Raw genomic sequence first — 21,434 nt, forward strand, 5'->3', positions numbered from 1 at the left:
TTTCACGTCTTTATTCCAGCTCAACTCCCTTTTCCAATCTCCACTGCTCTCACCTCCACAATGTCACAAATCTAAACAAGTACCCAAGTGTTACTTTATTACCTGTCCTCCTGGCTGCCTGCCAAGAGCCATTCCTTCTTGGTCTTTTTGCTTCATAAACCAATAAAAGAAGAAATACAAAGGGTTTTGAGCTAGTGTTCCTATTAGGTTGAATGAAAACCCTCCAAGCTACTAGCACTATAGTGATGATGGATCGGTAGCTAGTTGTGTACCTAAGGGTGAACCTCATTGATTTCTTTATCTAAAAGTAAGGAGAGGGGGGTGGACCATATAAACAAAGATACTGCCCTCTCCCCAGGACATAACTTTACTAAACCTAAACCTTATAGACTGAAAAGATAAGCAGAGAATAGGAAGGGTAAGTAGACCACATATTAAGAGTGCTGTCACTGTCAAACTATATTATGAAAGTAGAAGTAATCATCCCCAAAATGAGTCATGGTAAAACATATTTGTAGAAAATAAAGGTCTTGGATTGACTCTTTGGATATATGTTTGAATACTAATGTGATCAGGCTGAAGAAACCTGAAAACAATTAGCAAATCCTTTACAGTTGCCATTCCCATCTAAAGACATACAGAATCGGTAATTGTGGTGTATTCAGGTAAAGTAATGATACACACAAAATAGACCGACAACATTTATGCTTTTTGTAATGTTTATCAGTCAAAATGACCAAATATTTTCTTAAAAGTCTAGAACACTACTCTTCAAATTTCAAAGAGTGTACCCAAGTAAGTGCAACTACTTGTAACTCATTACCCGCTCACATGAGGTCATTACAAGTTGGGACCTCCCCACATGGTGTAGGTTTTACCCCCCAGGCTCCAGCTTTGAACCCCTCTCTCAAAGAAAGCACTTTTTTTTTTAAATGAACTGTCTCCCCATGACTCATTGACATACTGGGCAGGATAACAGATTTGCATGAGCTGTTGACCCCCATCGCTGCTATCATTTTAACTGAGAGAATGATCCAAGCATGATATATATGTCCTTATTCTGAATTATTTTGTTATCTTTTAAAAGTGCCCACAAGCAGCTCTTGGTTCTAACTTAAGCTTTTTGCGGTTTGAAAGTTGTTCTCACACATGTCGAGTAAACAGCTTATGCGGTACACAAAGGATTCAACTTTTTCTGCTTCAAATAAATCCTAGGCCTAGTTTCCTTTCATGCACTGAAAGTAGAGAACTCAGCTGGAGGTTGAGGACCCGGAAGTGGCTTGTAAAAATAAGATAAGATAAGATAAGATATTCCTTTATTGTCCCACATGGGGAAATTTCATTGGTGCAACGCAGGTAGATACAGAGGTAGATACAGAAGAACAGATCACTTATAGGAAGTCTGAAAAACACTTTCAGTAGAAAATCTCCTATAAATAAATAAAAAACTCCCATAGACTAATAAATAAATACATAAATACATAAATACCATTGCATGTGATCACGACAGTAATTGCACATGAATATGTGTCACGACAGCACATAGATTGCACATGAATTTCACAGTAATTGCACAGTAATTGCACATGAATTCCAGCAGCAATTGCACATATGACAGAATTGCACATCAGTATTAGGTTAGGTCAGTATTGCGAGTGTTCAGTACTAACAGTTTTTGTTATAAAGTCTGACAGCAGCAGGAAGGAAAGACCTACGGAACCTTTCCTTCACACAGCGAGGGTGGATCAGTCTCTCACTGAAGCTGCTCTCCAGAGCGGAGAGAGTGTCCTGCAGGGGGTGACACTCATGGTCCAGCATAGATGTGAATCTAGCCAGGACCCTCCTGTCCCCCACCTCCTGCACCGAGTCCAGAGCACAGCCCAGGACGGAGCTGGACTTCTTGATGACTCTGTCCAGCCTCTTCCTCTCCCTCTCTGTGATGCTGCTGCTCCAGCAGGCCACACCGTACAGGAGGGCTGATGCCACCACAGAGTAATAAATAAATAAATCGTTTAAACCAGAAATGGGTAGAAGACTTGACCACCATCTTTGCAATGTCACCACAGTTGTCAAAATGTATGACCAAATTCCTATGTAGACCAAGAAGGGTTTTTCCCATTGAGCAATTGCTGACCAGGCTTAAACCTATTGTAAGCTTACACAACTGAAGACTATCGTTGCCGAGCTGTGCCTGGACCTACAGACCTACAGTTTAACCGCACAAACAGTATACCGTTCAATAGAGGGAAAAAATACTCATTAGAAATAAATTGGATTTTGTTAACTGCTCATTTCTGCAAATTAGTGTACATTTTACTTCTGGCACCAGTGGTAGTTTATTTTGTCGTGAAGCAACACAACACATAAAAGCTGGGACATAATCTTATCAAGAGAACAACTCAGACTCTTCTCATATTTGCAGCTCTCAATCATCCGTCCCCCGTGGAGCCAATTTGAAATCTCTTACGGAGGAAATGTATTGTTGTTGATTTGTAAAAAGCTAGATGTTGAATTGTTGTGACCTAGTTTGACAGAAAGATAATGAGATCAAGTGAGGAACAATAGTGATGTGTCGTGTTAAATATGCACTTTTCTCCGTAAGGACTTTGAGCAGAAATAAACCAATTTTTGTAGGATCAAACCGGGGTTATCCCAGCCAAGTCTAAAGCAGGCCTAAAGCAGGACTAAAGCAGGACTAAAGCAGGACTAGACCAGGACAAAACCAGGTCTAAACCAGGTCTAAACCAGGTGTAAATCAGGACTAAACCAGGACTAAACCTGGTCTAAAGCAGGACTAAACCAGGTCTAAACCAGGACTAAACCTGGTCTAAAGCAGGACTAAAGCAGGACTAAAGCAGGACTAAAGCAGGACTAAACCAGGACTAAAGCAGGACTAAAGCAGGACTAAACCAGGACTAAGGCAAGCCTAAACATACCTCAGACAAACTAAAATGGAACCAGCATACTAGGACTAATTTAGGACCAGCGAGGACATGCAGGACAAAATTTGATCTCAACAAGTTCAAAATGTCGCCAAACAAGGACTACATCGTTGTCTACCATTCGACACTAATGCCTCCCCTGAGAGTCCTTGTGTCCATCCAAACGTCCCCCCTCCCACCTCTTCAGAACCTCCGTCGCTGGCCCTGAGCTAGCCCCTCTCTCCTCTCCCCCTCTTTGTTTCTGTGGGATCACATTTCTGGGCACAGCTCTTTGGGAGTTGCATGTCTGGCATTCCACAGACTCCAGGTTTTTCACTTCCTTCAACACAAAGAGCCCTATTGTACCCAACCAGCATGGACACTTAGCTCTCTGAAGGGGAAAAAGGCTCGGGGTGTACGATGTGGGGCTAAACAAGGGCTAAAACAGGTCTACCAATCGATAGATAAGAGTAAAGCTGTTCAAGGACTAAATATAGGACTATTCCAAGTCTGAACAGGATCTAAATCGAGACTAAAACAGTATATTGGTCTGGTTCTGTTCTGATCAGGTCTAAACCAGTTCCTTTTTCAGTGGGGATTTATTTGCAAGTAGCAAATCCAAACCAGGTATAAACACGGGGTGTATCAAAAGTTTAAGCAGGACTTATTTTTTCTACTTGTGTGAAGAATTTGCTGATATCAGAAGAAACCGAGGCTATAATGTTTGTATTGGAGGACAGAGGTATGCAGGAAGACTGATGAACATCCTGGTATTGGTGTCATGGAAGGACAAGAGGAGAACGTTACGCAAGCGCTACAGGGCTGAGGGTTTTTGGGAATTTGTTGACTGAAGGTGTGGCCAAATAGCATTATGAATATGAATGGATTATGTATAAGGGTGTGCGTTTACATTGGACAAACTTGAAAAACAAAATCTTGTCAGTGAAGATTGTTAATAAAATGTTGACATGAATACACTCATTATTACTTGACTCAATATAAAAATTCTAATATGTTAGAATAAAATGTGATATGTCTAATTCTTAATTTAAATGAATTATAAAATATGATATTAAAAGAGGAAAAAAAACGGTCCCAAATTCAACAAAAGAATCTTATGCAACCTCAATATTTGTGTTATGACTTGATTAGACTAGAACTAAACTGGTCTAAAGCTCTTTGTCCTGAGCAGACCTGAAGCAACTTTTTTGGCAAATATAGCTATATAACTATCACCAAAACAAACTAAACTTATAACATGTTCATTTGTTTTTTTTATTTAGTTTTAAGTAGTGTACAAACTTGCACACAATTTTTTCCTTCCCATGCAATTACTTAAAAACAAAATCTCTGTAACTATAACCAAAGCAACTTAAACAACGATTTTATTTTAGTTTTAATGCTATGTTATGATTATTCAACATATGTATACTATTGAATTAGTTTTTTTTTTTTATTGTTACTATAGCGTTACACTTACAAATACAATACAGAGAAGTCTCTAAATCTATGATAGCAGCAATGTCATTATCAGCTAAATGAATGAGTCAAGTTGTATATAATGGCACAAGTAATAGTAGTAACGTTGTAATTTTAAGACATGATTAAAATACTATATATCTGTCAAACAAAAGCACTGCACTGTCCTTGACCTATATGATTATTAAATTAGTGTTTATGATCCACATCTAAAACTGCTATTAGTGAAATGGGTTTGGCAGCGATCCAGAGAAGGAAATATAAGAAGCTGCTATAAGTGCGTCAATGGGAGAACGCATGCAGAAGAGTATATGCACTTAACCTGGTTTAGTCCTGTATTGTCTTGGTCTTGTACTGATCTAACTCCAAATAATTTTGACTAATCTATTCCTGGTTTAGTCTTGATTTTGTCCTAGTTAAGGTTTTTTAGTCCTGGTTAAATTTAGATTTTAGAATTTAGATCTGTCTAAAATATTCCTGGTTTTAATCTCTTTTGTCCTGATTTTGTCCTGGTTTGAGGCAGGTCTAGTGCCAGTCTGAAATAGTCCTGGTTAGTTTTAAGCCTTTTTAGTCCTGATTAAGTCTTGGTTAAATTCAGTCTCCTGGTTAAATTCTGGTCTAGTCCTTGTTCAGTTCTAGTCTAGAATTGTTTGGTGCTTTAATCCCAATTAATCAGAATTAACATTGATTTTGCCCTCTTTTGCCTGGGTTTATTCTGGTCCGATTAGGTTCATTAGGTCTTCACGTTTTTATAGTTTTAGAGACACTAAAATACAGGTCTGACTATAAGAAATTCTAAAACTAAAACAGCAGCAGCTTTAGTCTGGTTATAGCACAGATTTTACACTAAAATGTTGTGCTTCAGTCTCTTGCATTCTCTAGATTTGCACAGGGCCATATTACTGTACATTCCTTTACTACATTATACATCACAGGCTTTTCCGTCACAGGTGTCACTTGGCGTCCAATGCCAGTAAAATTAAAGACACATGTTCTTTGGTCTTAAACTCAACAATGTGAACTATGCAGTGGACGGGCATTAGCTCGCAGTCTGTAACATACTCTATACCTGCACTGGCTGTAGAATTCCCACTATTGAGAATCTTTTACCTTGATTTGAAACATACGTGGTGGTGGGGGGGACTTTTGGGAATGGGAAAAATGATTTGAATGAGTTTTCAAGGCCGGCTGTTGCATATTTGTTGAGTTAGGTCGTGCGTTTTGAGCCAGATGTGGCAAATGAAAAGGTTAGAGCAGCCGCGTAATGAAAGACTAAGCTAAATGTGATACTGGCTTCAATTTTGTGGGAAACATTTGACCAAATTTGACTATTCCCGTTTGACGTAGCAGAAATTGAATAAAGAGAAAACACTGGGAAATAGAATATATACAGTATTTAACTAAAACTGAACATGTATTGAGTCAAGACTAACTTGGACTAGACCACAACAGAACCAGAACAAAACCAGGACTAAATGGGACTGCCAAACTGCAGTTTAGACCAGGCTAAACCAGGACTATACAAGTACTAAATATTAAAATTGGATTTAATGAGCTGCAATTGGAACCACGACTAAGCCAGAACTAAAGTGGAACAACACCATGACGAAACCAACCGAAACAATTCCATACTTGTTCAGGACTTAACTAGAATTGTTTTGAGACTGAATCAGGGCTAGACCATAGATTGTGGTTATAGAAGGGCTAAAACGATTAAATCATGACTTTGGCAGTTGTTTTTGATATTATGACAAATCTCAATCCTCATAATGCGAGTTGCTTTCAAGATAAGTGTAGCTTTTGCTTTATCAACTTCATAGTGAGTCAGTGAGTCAGCCTCCCGTCGAGGTCATCTTCCTGTCAAAGGGTGGGAGAGGGAGAGGTGTTATCAGCCATTGTCCTCCAGATCTCTAAATCTGGACCAGGACTCAACCCGGACTTTACACTTTCCTCTATGACACACATGTTTTAAAATAGATGTTGATACCTGATTTGCTAATTTAGCTAATTTTGAGGCTTCTAAAACTGCAGTATACACTTTGCCCTTATTTTGCACATTTAGCAACTTTTAAAATTAATGTTCCTAATATGGATAGGACCTTGTTTAGTCCTAATTTAGTCTTTGCTTTGACCTGGTTTAGTCATTCATATCATCAGACAACATTTTCTGCATTCATAAACACATCTGCGCTTTAATAAAGTGCAAAAGTAAAGAAACCTATGCATTTTTACTATAGATTTCCTATACGTGCCACAAAGCAGGTCTGTCAAGGCAAGGTTGTATCCACAGTCTTTGTTTTGTCGCTTCTGATTAGTCTGACAAAAAAGAAATCAATCCCTTGCAAATGTCACTCTTTCACCTTTTAGCCACAAAGGCTATATTTTCCAGATGATTGGTTCAACAGAGAAAACAAGTCTTCAGATGATGATGATGGGACAAGGATTGATTGCAAGACAAGGGGAAAAATACGTGTAGGTGATCCCTATGTTCCTAGTGGTTTGAATTAGGAAACCGTATTTGAGTGTTGGGAATTTTGGTCAAAGTCAGTTCACTTAATATTAACCCTAATAGCTGCAGGTTTGAGACATTATTTGTTTGGTTAGTTTTATTGTCAGGAATCCAATTATGTCTATTTTCTCTTGTGTCCTTGAGCAAGACACTCATAGGTGAATGAATGGGATGAATGACTTGTATTGCAATGTAAAGCGGTGGTATACTTGAATTACCATACCTTGTTTTTTATCAGTCAGCATCTTGCATTTGCAAAAGTGCTGCACAAAAGCATCTTTGCCAATCGCTCTTTTGCGTTCCCATCTGATAACCATTAAATGTTTGGATTGGGCTCAATAGAACTAGAAAGATCTTTATTGTGAAACATGGCCCATGTGCAACTATGTGTAACTGCTAGCACACTTCACTGTTATCCTCTGTGCAATGCTAATTAGCCATGTCCAGGGCTAGCCGTGTTAGCGTCTCTTAGCCCTTCTGCCCGTGAGAAAACAGGAGATGAACTAGGACTGAACTAGGACTGAGACAGGACCCAGCCAGGACCTCGTCAGGACAAAGTCAGGACTGAACCAGGACTAAATCGGGACTGAACCACTCAACTAATCCTTCTCTCACTCTTTCCTTCCTTACCCTCTTTCTAAATACCCTCTTTCTAAACTTGGGACCAGGACTGAACCAGGACTGAATCAGGTCTGAACTACTCTCTTAAACCAGGACCAAACTGGGACTGAACTAGGACTCAACCAGGATTGAACTATTCCCCTGAACCCGGATGGAACCAAGACCGAACCGGGACCAAACCCGGACCGAACCCGGACCGAACCGGGACCGAACCGGGACCGAACCGGGACCGAACCGGGACTGAACCATGACCAAACCAGGACCAAACCAGGACCAAACCAGGATGAAACTGTTCCCCTAAAACAGGACTGAACCAGGACTGAACCAGGACTGAACCAGGACCAAAGCAGGACCGAACCAGGATGGAACTATTCCTCTAAACCAGAACCAAACCAGGATGGAACCAGAACCGAAGGATCAAGACCGAACCAGGACCAAACCAGGACCGAACCAGTACAGAATCAGCAGGATTAGCGTCTGTTAGCTCTTCTCTTGATTCTTGTTGTTATTATTTTAAAGGTGGCGTCTGGGGGAAGTGTGCGTTGTGTAAATATCACTCCGATTGTTTGTCCATGTGACTGGTCCTGGAGTGTTTAAAGCCAGACCTCCCAGGGGAACAGTTAACTCAACCAAAAACAGCATTCCCCAAATTCCTCCCCCTCTTTCTCATTCTCCATCTTTCTTTCTCTCTCTCATTTCGTGTGTGGTCAAACCCGCGTGTGTCATATGAGCCTGACTCACTCGCCTTGACTTTGACACCGCGCTTCACTTTAAAGGGCCATTTTATGCACAGTTGAACCGAAAGTTGCAGTTGCACTATGTAACTTTTCTGGTGGAAGTTACCGCTATCTGCTTGTTTCCATGGAGGTGCCTGGAAAATTCCACAGTATGGCATTAAACTATCAATCTCCAAAGAAAATACAGGTCAGATCTGTGGAGAGCAATAAAACACCCGCAAAGAAATAAAAGCTGGATACATTTAATGCCATACGTCTGAACATTCCAAGGAAAGAAATGAAAATAATCCTTATGGAGACAAGCAGTTCACAAAAAAGTCATATAGTGCCGCTTAGCTGAAACTATATTTGAGTAATCCTGCATATTTAGTTTGTCTCCTTCTACTTTGTGAAGTCATTAGTTGGCAATCCAAATGTTGCTTTGCCCGTTCTGCTAGTTTTATTTTTGATCATTTCAGTAGTCAAAATGTCCTTAACTACAATGCAGCTCAGCTTTGTAACAGCTACTTTTTAAAGCCTCATTTTTACTTCAATCCTCAGTGCGCTAACAGAGCGTCCATAAATCAGTGCTTGGTTATCTTTACTTGTCCAAAATGTTGTTTAAAACTCTGAGTATGTTAAAATATAAGAGCTTGGAGTAATATTTGTTGTAATAGTAGTATTGTAGTACTGTGGCGTCTCCATTTCTCCCCCTTCACACGTGTTTCCCATTTATGCTGTCATTTCCTCGCTTGACTTCCCTCTCCTCCCTCTCTCTTCGCTTTGTGTCTCTGCTCCCACACCTCCCCTTTTCTCTCTCTCTACCCCTCTCCGACCTCTCCTTCCTTTCTTTATTTCTCTCCATCACTCTCTCTCCCTCGCCTCCTCTCTTTACCTGCCCCTCTCCCACCCCCCTCTCCCACTTCTCTTTCTCGTCCCTCGTTCCCCTTTTTCCCCCCCTCTCTCCCCCTCTCTCCCACGGAGCCTTTCAACAAGTGATCATGTTCCAGTCAGCACATATTTTCACCCGACGTTGCATTATTTGTTATTTCTCCCTCCAGTTGCCATTGGTTACGGATTGAAAAGCGGCCGCTGGAGTGTAAAGAAAGTGATGTTTGAAGATTTGCAGCCTGCGTGGTTTTGAGTACATAGTATCTAAAGGCGTTTGTGTTCTTTCGGGCTTAAGTTTAGTGTACTTATATCGGTAATGTGGTGGCTGTTCAACATTATGCCTCAACCTTAAAGAGTAGGAATATGAAATTAAATATTTGTGTTTTCTTGTCAACCAAGCAACAGAAAAATAGTTTGCAACTGTTTTCTTTGCTAATGTTTCATGTGAACCCAACTGATTTGTGTTATAGCAATAGTACAGCACAGTTAGGAGTAGGAGTGGTATTAGGAAATAGAGTAGGAGTTGTAGTTACAATATTAAGAGTAAGGAAATATGCAATAAATAATAGTTATGCAATAATAGTTGCAGGAGTAGCGGCAGCAGTAGCAGTTGAGTACTAGAAGTAAGTAAGGGAGGATGCTTTTGTGATGGTAAAGCATTTGGTAACAGTATTTATGTAGTAGAGTATTTGTAGTATCAGACCCATAGTTATAAAGGTTATAGTAGTGTTAGTAATGGTAGTTTTAAAAGCCAAGATGGATTTTGTAGTATGAATTTTAACATTTTTAGTAGTATTCTCCTACTCTGTGTTGCCCTGTTGAAAGTGGCCTCCTGTCAGAGCCTGTCCTGCCCTCTCTCTCTCTCCTCTCACAGATCCTGGGTCAGATGGGCCCAAAATAGACCTAAATGAATCTGGAAAATCCACCCCTCAATAGTCCACCTGTCTTTGGGATGAGGGGGAATCCATATTGGGTTTACATTGATGTACTTTGCTCTGGGTAAAGCGGGGTTAGAGTTAGTGTCTAATGCAGTGGATCTAAAAATGTAGGTCATAGGTCAATGTGGATAGTGTTCACAAATGTGTAAATATCTCCCTCTTTTTCTCTTTTTGAAGTTTATAGCATGCAAGGAATTGTATAAAGTAGTATTCTTAACAGTTGTAGTTATAGCATTTGCTTTAGTAATATCACTAAAATAGCAGTATACAATTTTATGCTCACGTTTCATTGTCGTAGTAGTGGTAGCTGTAGTAATAGTATTGCTAGTATCAGTTGCAGTAGGGAGTAGTATTTTCAAATGCCTAATTCTGCATTTATTAAGGCTTGGGGCTGGCTCAGTAATTGCAATAACTAAACAACTTTAGGGTTAGTTTGTGTTAATAGTCATGTAAAAAAATACTTTACATCATCAATCAATAATAATATATTCTTTGTTTTGTCTTTTCCAGGTTCTCCATACTACGACAACGTCCGACCTCTCTCTTACCCAGACTCAGACGCCGTGCTAATCTGCTTTGACATCAGCCGGCCTGAAACTCTCGATAGTGTACTCAAAAAGGTGAGTCGCACACATTATATACTCCTCTAGCTTCACAACTGACTTTTGAACCTCAAATTCCTCTGTAAAGAAATGTATTGCTCAAAGGTTCTCAGTCCGATCTAAGTGGGATCATGCAGTTGCGGGTTTAAATCTGGGTTATTGCACTGGCTTAAGTCACTTACATGGGCAGGTCTGATGACTGTAGTGGACATGGATACTTGTAGTAGTAGTGGTGATACTTGTACTAGGAGTAAGGGGTCAGTACTAGGAAGAGCACATGCATTGTAGTAAATTGCGTAGTTTTTGTAGTGGACTCAACAATGTAATAGTAGCAGAACAAGTAGAAGTACAAGTACCTGTATTATATAAGTAGAGAAGCAGCAGTAGTAGGGGTGGAAGTATTAATAATTGAAGCCATAGTAGGAGTTGTAGTTAGTCATAGAGATGGGTGGGACGAGATCACCCTTTTCTGTCCAAGCCAAATGTTAACACAAACCCTCATCTTGTATCAATGTCAATCACAAGCACATATCTTGTATAGTAGTTGTAGCTGTTATTGTGGTAGTAATATCAGAGAAAAGTAACTTAACTGATAAGATAATCCTATGCAAGGCTTTGGAAAAGTTTTAACATAAGGGTAAACAATAATATATACAATACAATAATACAATAATGTCCATTAAAAAATCATAACTTTTTAATGGACATTTTATCCCCCAAAAAAGTAAACCATTGGTCGTTCTAGTGGTTCTAGTAAAAGGCCTGAGGTGGCTCACATGGGCTGGTCCTGTGACTGTGGTGGTGGACGTGGGAAGCATGTCATCAGTCATCTGATCTGACCGGGGTTAGTCTCTGTACAACACCTGCATCTGTCGCTGTGCGCTTCCTGTTTGGGTGGTGGTTTATTGACTTAGCTTTGGCACTTACAAGTCACAAGAGTGTGCGAGCAAAAAGCAGACAGTTATGTAAAAATCACCTGATTGGATATAAAGGGAAACATGTGATTTTGGTCTTGGGGAAAGCAGTTTTTTTGCACACATTTTGCAATTAAAGTTTTTTTCATGTCAAAATTCAAACTGATCAAATAATTGCCAGTACTTTATACATTTTAGATTACGTATTAATTGATTATTGAGATTGTAATTGGAGTCATTCTTAATTAAGTATACTTGCACATAATAGATTCAGTCTTTTTCATGCTGTCTAAAGTTATATTTTTTAATTGTCGCATTACATAGTAAAGAATATTTTCAGTGACAAAAAAGTAAAAACAACCCAACATGGTATTGTTAACATATCTAAAATGTCACTTTTTACAACAATTATAATATCATGCCTTAATTGTGTTAATGCTTTCCAAATTCTGTGTAATCTGTAGTGAATAAGAACACTTTTAAAATGGTTCTCGGTTTCTATTGAATAAAGAGCGTGTCTGTATAATATGCAATATACAATGCTAAATGAGAAAATGAGCAACCACATTCTTAGTAAATAAATTGATCAAATTATGCATCCTCAGATCTGCATCCCTATAGATAATTAGTTTAAGACGAAAGGATTGAAGTTGGTCTGTGTCTCAGATCATCTGACCTCTGTCGCTTTAAGTGTATCCAAGTACTGTATTTAGTCACACAGCATTTTCACTTTCTCTGGTCATGGGTGAACTTGATTCCCTTGAACGAGACATGGCCTACAGGCGCATTACCCTGAGATTAAAGCCTTTAAGAGGAATGCCGTAGGAAACAGAGGAGGTATTGTAGAAGAGGAAGGAACACTTGGATTATTTGTGTGTGTTTTTTTTTCTTTAGCATTCAAAGCACGAGGGAGAACAGGAAGTAGCTTGAAGTTCAGATGACAGGAGCCAAGACCTGTGGGATAGTGTTGATGCTAATAAAACATTCTACGATTGTTGTAAAAGTAGTTTCTGTCATTGCAAAGGCAGTAGTATAACTACTGTAAGAAGTAGTGGTAGTGATTGTTTTGCCACACCAGTAGTTTTTGCAGAAATTGTAATAAAATTATCTGTAATAATAGCAGTAACAGTTGAAGTAAGAGTATTGCAATATTTATTTAAACCAACATTAGTGACATACTGTATAGTGTCATTGCTAATACAAATTGTGGTTATTGTTGAATTGCCATTCTACTAGAACTACGATAGTAGTAATCGTTTTGGGTGCAGTAGTTGTAGTTGTAATTGCAGTATTTAAATTGTAGCTTCAGTTGTTAGTCGAAGTTTTAGATTTCCTTGATTTTCATCTGATTTAGTTGTCGTAATATAAAACAATTATGGTATGACCAAAATTGTGGAATCAATAGGTATAGTATTTACTATTTGTGGTAACAATAATAAATTGATGCAATGCAACATTTGTCTTAACTGGTCAAAAAATAAGAAGTCATAGTATGAATAAAGTAGCTAACATATTGTTTTTTTGGTGTCCACAGTGGAAGGGGGAAATCCAGGAGTTTTGTCCCAACACAAAGATGCTTCTGGTGGGCTGTAAGTCGGACCTGAGGACAGACCTGAGCACTCTGGTGGAGCTGTCCAATCACAGACAAACCCCAGTCTCCTACGACCAGGTAAATACTATACACCAAACTACTAATGCAGACATTGTATTAGATTTACATTTTATTGGATAATAAACTTCTGCAAATTCAATCATAAACTAATTTATTTATGATTAGTTGCGCATTACAATACCATATCAATCCTCAATCATTTTAATTTTCTAAACATAGAGGAATGTCAATTTTGACATTTTATGGTGACCCAATTTTAATCCACAAATACATATGTTTGTCACTCCTTCTCAATGAAAAACTTAAGTATAAGATTCTAAAAGGTTCTAAAATCTGCAAAGTTTTAACTAATAAAACATGTTGCTATTCCCGTTTTAATTAGTCTCATCTGATTTTTGGGAACACACAGTCTGAGCCCAGTCAGGCATCATTTGTAAATATTTATTTTAATTGTGTTTTGGATTAAGTCCTGTTTAATTGACTTGAACAATCCCAAATCCTATTGTACTAACCTTATTCCAATCTGGCAAACTAACGTAACTGTAATGTACTAAATCATAATGATGTTTGTGCAGAAAACAGGGCTAACCTGATTCTTACCTGGCAGCCTCTTCCTAGAAAAGCGGGCTCCATTGGCCAAACAATTCAAGATTCATTTATTTGATCTGATACTGTCCTTGAGGCTTAATACAGTCAAAATGTCAACTCTAGTTTTGCAGACACATTTGTTTTTTTCATAAATTGATCATTTTTCTCAATGTCAATATATGAAAATGTAGATGTTGTAGATCATTATTAACCTAATTCCAACTGGGCAACCTTCCTTCTACAAAGCTCGAAGCAAAAACAAGCTATTTCTATTTAATCCATATACAGTCTTTATATTTTATCGTTCAGAAAGTTTGATTTCACAAAGCTGGTCTCAACTCGAGGAATTGTAATCTACAAAACAATGTGAATAATTTAGTTTTCACTATTTATGGTCATGGTCATGGTGACATTTAATTGAAACTTATCTTCTTTCTATCTTCCAGGGCTCCAACATGGCCAAGCAGATCGCCGCCCCCTACATCGAATGCTCCGCCCAACAGTCTGAAAACAGCGTCAGGGACATTTTCCACGTGGCGACGTTGGCCTGCATCAACAAAAACAACAAAAACCACAAACGGAGCAAGGCGTCCAGAGCTACTAAGAGGATTTCGCACATGCCCAGTAGACCCGACTTGGCTGCCGTGGCGACGGACCTGCGCAAGGATAAAGCCAAAAGCTGCTCGGTCATGTGACTTGCTAGACTTTTTATGATTGGACGATGGAAGCAGGAAGTAGCTCTTTTTTTGAATGCGTTCTTCCTGTATATCGGAGCGCCCTTTTTTCTGGGTTGTAGTAAGCTTATTAATTATGAATTACTTGTTACTGGAATTCTCAAATCCCAGCGTTTTGGGCAGAGTTGGATAAGATTCAGGAAGTACGACATTTCCGGTTTGGAATATTGTCATCAAGGAAAAGAGCTAATCCTGGCGGTGATGTCATTGAGGATGTTGTTAACAAAAAGGGTTTGAACAAAAGCCAAAGTTGGGATTTCGTTAAGTGGAAAGATTGCTCCTATAGGAAAAGGAGCTAGCTGGATTAAAGACTTGTATTACAACTTGTCACTGTGGTTTGAAAATGGACACGCTCGCTTAGTTTGAGTGGCGTTTGTTGAAGAATTTGTATTTGTTTGCCCTTTGTATTGCTGCGTTCATGTCATGTGGCTCTCCGGACGTACATCAGCCTGTCAGTGTCTTTGCATCAAGTTTCCCGCTTCACTCTATTTATCCAGGCTTAGGATACACAGAAGGATTATCCAGTGTGAATCAATGTGAGTAAAAGGGCCTTGAAGATTAAACCAGGTCTGACCATGGACTAAATCCGGACTAAAGAAGCATTACATCTGATGTTAGACCGGTTCTAAATCATGACTACTTGTGACTCATTATAGTTGGATTTCTGAATTAAAAAAATCACAATCTGTCTGCTCAAGTTAGAAGTAAGATGATTAACTTAAGCATGGCTGGAGATCCAATGCCCTCCACTTTAAGCTGTTAACACTTTGAGACAACTTTGCAACCATTCACTTTTATACACTGAAGGGCAATCTAATTTAAATGCCAGAAATTCCACAACTTTTCATAATAAAAGTGCTCAAAACTGTTATTTTTCCAGATGTTTTGAAGACCCCATGAACGCAGCATCTTGTCGGTATAATGTGAAGTCTTTGGTGTAACTGTAGCATTGCATTGTCATTTTTGAGTTCATGAAGCTAACGTAGGATTTATGTCTTCTGCCCTGTTTTTCACCTTAGCCGCCAACGATGCTAAATCACCCTCCAAAGGAATGAAATGATGGCTGTAATGTGCCCTGAACACTTTATCGTTTGATTTAGGGTTAATAAAATAAAATACAATTCAACTTGGCTGCTAGCAATTGGCAGATATCCCCGTGTGAACCAAATTATAGCTATTATTTCCACGTTGGACATAAAAGTAGAATCATTTGCTGACTACGCCTTTTTAAATGGGCCCCATGGTGGTTTGAAAAGCTTTAGTTTAGCAACATTTGTTTTAAGAGGAAGGATCTCGCTTAAGTTATGAATCATTGTTTTGCTGACTGTAAAAGGGTTGCCAATAGTTTGGAAAATACGTGTTGCAACGGGTTGACAAGAAGGATTAGGTTCGCCCTTTTCGGTGGATTTCTTTTAAACTTGCTAACCAAACTGAATTAAAATAAGAATCATTAATTCATGCTTCTTTAAAACTTGACTCAGACTTGATAAAACCTGGCGTATTCTTTGTATTGTAAATAAATTCAAATTAAATCATTAAATTGTACTACTAGACTATACCTAGTTCTATAGTCTACCTGAAAAGACCCACCTTTCATTTACCAGTATTAAGATGGCAACCCTCAAGTACCCTTAAAACAAAACCAAATAGTTACCAAATTGTAATGTATCTAAATATCAAATTATAAATGCACTTTTCGTTGTAGCTCCCTGTATCGACTGTTGAAATGTCATTGCTGTCATGTTTTAGCAGATTACGCCCCAATCTTTTTATCTTCTGTCTTCTCCAAAATGTTCCTGTCACTTTGAAATGTCTTTGTTGTCTCCATATTTATTAAGTCCTATGTTTTGTCCCTTTAGAATAAATGCAAATGTAAATAAAAATGTGTTGTTGGTGATCTTTTACTAGGTAAACATTTTGCTTGTCTGTGGTTTTGACTATTCACACGCATCACCTCGGTAATCTTTTTAAAGACGCAGTGTTTTACTTTAAATTATATAAATTTTTCCTTTAAAGGTCTGATTATGCTAAATATACAATTTATAATTATTATTTTTAGCCACGTAACAATAGTGTTACCTCGTCAAAGCCATAGTTGGTTTTGTTTTGTTTCATTCAGGCATGTTTGAGTGAATAATCTTGAATATTTAGTCTCCCTTTTAAATGCTCAAAAGGCTTGATTCCACCTTGTGATGTCATTAGATGGAAATCCAGGAAATGCTCTTCCGTGTTCGTAAAGACCATACACTTTCACTTTCAGATGATTTTACACCTCAAATTGCCTTACCAAGATGAATGTATACAGAATGTACAGCATGTCCAAAAACAAATGGAAAAGCTTTTATTACATTTCTACTACTAAATTAACAGAAATATCTAATTCATGTTTTGTTTCTGTAAGTATTACTTCCACGCAACTGGTACATCTACTAATACAACTATAACAACAGTGACTGCCACTGTTGCTAACATTACTGCTTCTAACATGACTAGATTGTAAAGTGATGAAGTTAAATTGGTGACTTTCCTCTCTTAAAGCCAAGCAAGTCTACACATGTCTCACAAAACTCAACAATGAATTATAGCATTTCTGACAGTCAATCCCTTTGGGAACGTTTCACACAATACTCGGAAATCTTACTGGCAGGAAGTAATCCCCAAGGCACGTCCATATTAGGTTTTAAAAAAGACCGCTAACCTATGTTAGTCATCATGTTTTCCAGCGGCACTGTACTTATGAAAGGTGACACTGGGAATATTTGTCAGCCATTTTAAATCTCTATACACAAAACACACACAGATGTCCTGAGGTTGTTGACTCTTGGAAATGGGATCCAGCCCAGGCTTGACAAAGTTAGCCCGGCAGTTGTTAATTTAAACAGCTTGTGTAAAGAGACAACGGTGGTAGAAAAGTTAAAACATTATTCTATCAATGCATCTCTTTTGTGTACTTTACAGAGAGATGTAAACTGCATGATATGTTGGCTGAGTTTGTGTTATAATTGCAGTAGTAGTGGTGGTAAAGTAGTAAAGGTAGTAGAAGTAGTAGTAGTAATAAAGCCCAGCATGCACCAATCCACCAAATAAGGACGAAAGCAACCGCACTGTTGCTCAACTGGAACCAAAATCCAAATCCAAACTTGAGCCTGATCAAGCCAAAAAAACTTTTATTCGTGATTTTTGTTTTGATCCAATGCCAAGTAATACTATTGCAAGTATCGCAATATCCATCCTATACAGAAACCAATGAGTTTTGCATTAAACTGCATTGATACTATTTTACTAGTATAAACATGTTTACCATGGCGTCATTGTCTTTGCTCCATCCCAGCTTGAACTGAGCCATCCATCCATCTTCTTCCGCTTATCCGGGGCCGGGTCACGGGGCAGCAGTCTAAACAGGGACTCCCAGACTTCCGCTCCCCAGACACTTCCTCCAACTCCTCCGGAGGGATCCCGAGGCATTCCCAGGCCAGCCGAGAGTCCTGGGTCTTCCCCGGGGCCTCTTCCCGGTGGGACATGCCCGAACCACCTCCCCAGGGAGGCGCCCAGGAGGCATCCGGAACAGATGCCCGAGCCACCTCAGCTGGCTCCTCTCGACGTGGAGGAGCAGCGGTTCTACTCCAAGCTCCCCCCGTGTGGCTAAGCTCCTCACCCTTTCTCTAAGGGAGCGCCCAGCCACACGGCGGAGGAAACTAATTTCGACTGCTTGTATCCGCAATCTTGACCTTTCTGTCAACTTGGGGGCAAGGACTCCCCACCCACCTGGAGAGGGCAAGCCACCTTTTTCCGATTGAGAAACCATGGCCTCGGATTTGGAGGTGCTGATTCTCATCCCAGCCGCTTCACAATCAGCTGAAAAACCGCCCCAGTGCATGTTGCAGGTCCGGGTTTGATGGAGCCATCAGGCCAACATAGTCTGCAAACAGCAGAGATGAGATCCCGGGGTCCCCAATCCGGACACCCTCCGACCCCTGACTGCGCCTAGAAACTCTGTAAATAAAAACTATGAACAGAACCGGTGACAAAGGGCAGCCCTGGCGGAGTCCAACATGCACTGGGAACAGGTCTGACTTACTGCCGGCAATACGAACACAGCTCCTGCTCCGGTCATACAGGGACCGGACAGCCCTGAGCAAAGGGCCCCGGACCCCGTACAAAGGACACCCTGAGGGACACGGTCGAAAGCCTTCTCCAGATCCACAAAGCACATGTGGACTGGTTGGGCAAACTCCCATGAACCCTCGAGCACCCGATGGAGGGTATAGAGCTGGTCCAGTGTTCCACGACCGGGACGAAAACCACTCTGTTCCTCCTGAATTCGAGGTTCGACTATCGGTCGGATTCTCCTCTCCAGGAACCTGGAATAGACCTTACCCGGGAGGCTGAGGAGTGTGATCCCTCTGTTGGAACACACCCTCCGGTCCCCCTTCTTGAACAGAGGGACCACCACCCCGGTCTGCCAGTCCAGAGGCACGGTCCCCGACCGCCACGGGATGTTGCAGAGACGTGTCAGCCAAGACAGTCCTACAACATCCAGATACTTTAGGTACTCAGGGCGGATCTCATTCACCCCCGGAGCCCTGCCACCGAGGAGTTTGCGAACAACCTCAGTAACTTGGGTGATGGACGATTCAGCCTCTGAGTCCCCGGTCTCCGCTTCCTCTTCGGAAGACGTGATAGTGGGATTAAGCAGGTCCTCAAAGTATTCCTTCCACCGTCCGACGACATCCCCAGTCGAGGTCAGCACCCGCACCGTACGGTGCGGGTGGAGACCTGCTGCTTCACCAACGGTGTTGGTGAAGCACTGCTTCCCCCTCCTGAGGAGCCGGACGGTTTGCCAGAATTTCTTTGGGGCCGACAGATAGTCCTCCTCCAAAGAGGCCTGATAAGCCTCCTTCTTCAGTCTCACGACATCCCTTACTTCCGGTGTCCACCACCGGGTTTGGGGGTTGCCGCCGCGACAGGCACCTGAAACCTTGCAACTACAGCTCCGAGCAGCCGCATCAACAATGGAGGTGGAGAATATGGTCCACTCGGACTCAATGTCCCCAACCTCCCCCGGGATCTGGGAGAATCTCTCCCAAAGGTGTGAGTTAAAGACCCTTCTGACAGAGGGCTCCGCAAGACGTTCCCAACAGATCCTCACAATGCGCTTGGGTCTGCCAAGTCTGTCCGGCTTCATCCTCCGCCAGCGGATCCAACTCACCACCAGGTGGTGGCCAGTTCATACCTCAGTCAGTATCAATTAAGTATCGATCCACCTTTGGTACTAGACAATGAAACACTGATTCTAGTTACTACATTCAAAATGAGTATATCGCTGTTACATCATTGCCAGTCCAGGCGTGGCCCTTAAAACAGTCAGATATTGTTTCTGTATTTACCTTCTCATCAAATCCCCTTTTCATTGTGCAGTTCAGGTATTTCCATTGCAAATCTCCCGAAACAACTCTAGCCCTCTTGTCTTTTTACAGTGTACAATAGGTCCTTTGTTATGAACAAACGGCATTCTAAACAAGTAGGATTGAGCTGCAGAATAGGATGTAACCTGATCTTATGGCTCGGAGGTCTAGACATTTTTCCCGGGTTGGAAAATTTTGGGTGACGCTGGTACAGCTGGCAGCCCGGTGTAAACGCTCTCTCTTCTTTCTCACATTTATTGTGCTTTATCTCCTATATTTTGTAAATATAGTTAGTATATTTTTTCTATTTTACTGCACGATAGGGACACGCGCTGGAATAGTTTTTTTAATTCAACTGTTTTTGACTTTTTTCGGCTGGATTTGAGCGTTTTTCGTTGTGTTGTTGTGACGTGAGCTAGCTCCGAGCGAGCCCACCAGCCCCCCCCGCGCCCTCCGGCCGCGCTAAAGTACAACGTGTCGTCGGTACACGTTTATATAGACGTTTATATGAAAGAGAAACTTCACGAACGATCGGGACACGCACTGGAATCGCTTATAAAATTAACTTGTTTTGACTTTATTCGGCTGGATTGAGTGTTTTCGTCGTGTCGTTGCGATGTGTCTTGGCTCTGAGTCCCCCGGCTCCGGCCCCGCCCCCCGGCCGGCGCCGTACCGCGTTTACACAAAGGAGGAACTCATGAAACTGCGGAGAACAGTCGTCTTACCCGGAGATCGTCACGTTATCCCGGCGGACATCCTAAGGAAAACGCAACGAAGCAGACGGGCTGGACGTAAACTCCGAGAGAAGAGAGGAGAAAACAGGGAGTCGGTTCCCGCCGTAGTCATGGGTAATGTGAGGTCCCTTCAAAATAAAATGACGGAAATAGCGAGCCTCATGCGGTCCCAGAGGATTTATAGGGACAGCAGCGTCTTGATTTTCACAGAGACCTGGTTAACAGCAGAAATGCCAGACTCTATTGTAGGTTTGGACAATTTTCATCTGCTGTGGGCGGACAGAACGAGAGAATGCGGGAAGAAAAGAAGTGGAGGTCTGGCGGTGTATGTGAACACGAGCTGGTCCAAACCCGAACACTGCACAGTGAAGGAGCAAGGATATTGAACTATTGGCTATTGGCATGAGGCCATATTATCTGCCCCGGGAGTTCTCACATGTGATTTTGATCGCAGTCTATGTGGCCCCGTCTGCCAATGCTGAAAATGCTTGTGAAGCACTGCTCTCCTGCACTTGTAGGCTGCAAACACAGCATCCACAGGCTCTCTTCCTCATCTCTGGTGACTTTAACCACACTTCTCCCTCTTCTGTTCTACCAACATACACCCAGTATGTTACCTGCCCCACCAGAGAGAATAGAACATTGGACTTGTTTTTTGCCAACACCAAGGAGGCTTATTCCTCTTCCCCCCTCCCTACCCTGGGCAGCTCGGACCACAACCTTGTACATCTGAGGCCTGTGTATGAACCCATCGTGCGCAGGCAGCCTGT

The 21,434-nt window shown here is 41.0% G+C and overlaps 1 protein-coding gene across 1 annotated transcript in view; it reads left to right on the forward strand.

Moving 5' to 3' along the window:
• The window catches only part of rnd3a (Rho family GTPase 3a), a 19,485-nt gene extending 3,077 nt beyond the window's left edge, over positions 1-16,408 (forward strand). The window contains exons 3-5 of the mRNA XM_072465915.1: positions 10,586-10,695; positions 13,126-13,260; positions 14,238-16,408. Of these exons, the coding sequence (XP_072322016.1) occupies positions 10,586-10,695; positions 13,126-13,260; positions 14,238-14,486 (494 nt within the window). The 3' untranslated portion in view covers positions 14,487-16,408. The remainder of the gene's footprint in view (positions 1-10,585; positions 10,696-13,125; positions 13,261-14,237) is intronic.
• Positions 16,409-21,434: the final 5,026 nt, after the last annotated feature.

This window comes from Eucyclogobius newberryi, unplaced genomic scaffold (genome assembly GCF_026437365.1).
Source record: "Eucyclogobius newberryi isolate DKJ021-1_F unplaced genomic scaffold, fEucNew1.0.hap1 SCAF_1, whole genome shotgun sequence".
Taxonomy (NCBI): Eukaryota; Metazoa; Chordata; class Actinopteri; order Gobiiformes; family Gobiidae; genus Eucyclogobius; species Eucyclogobius newberryi.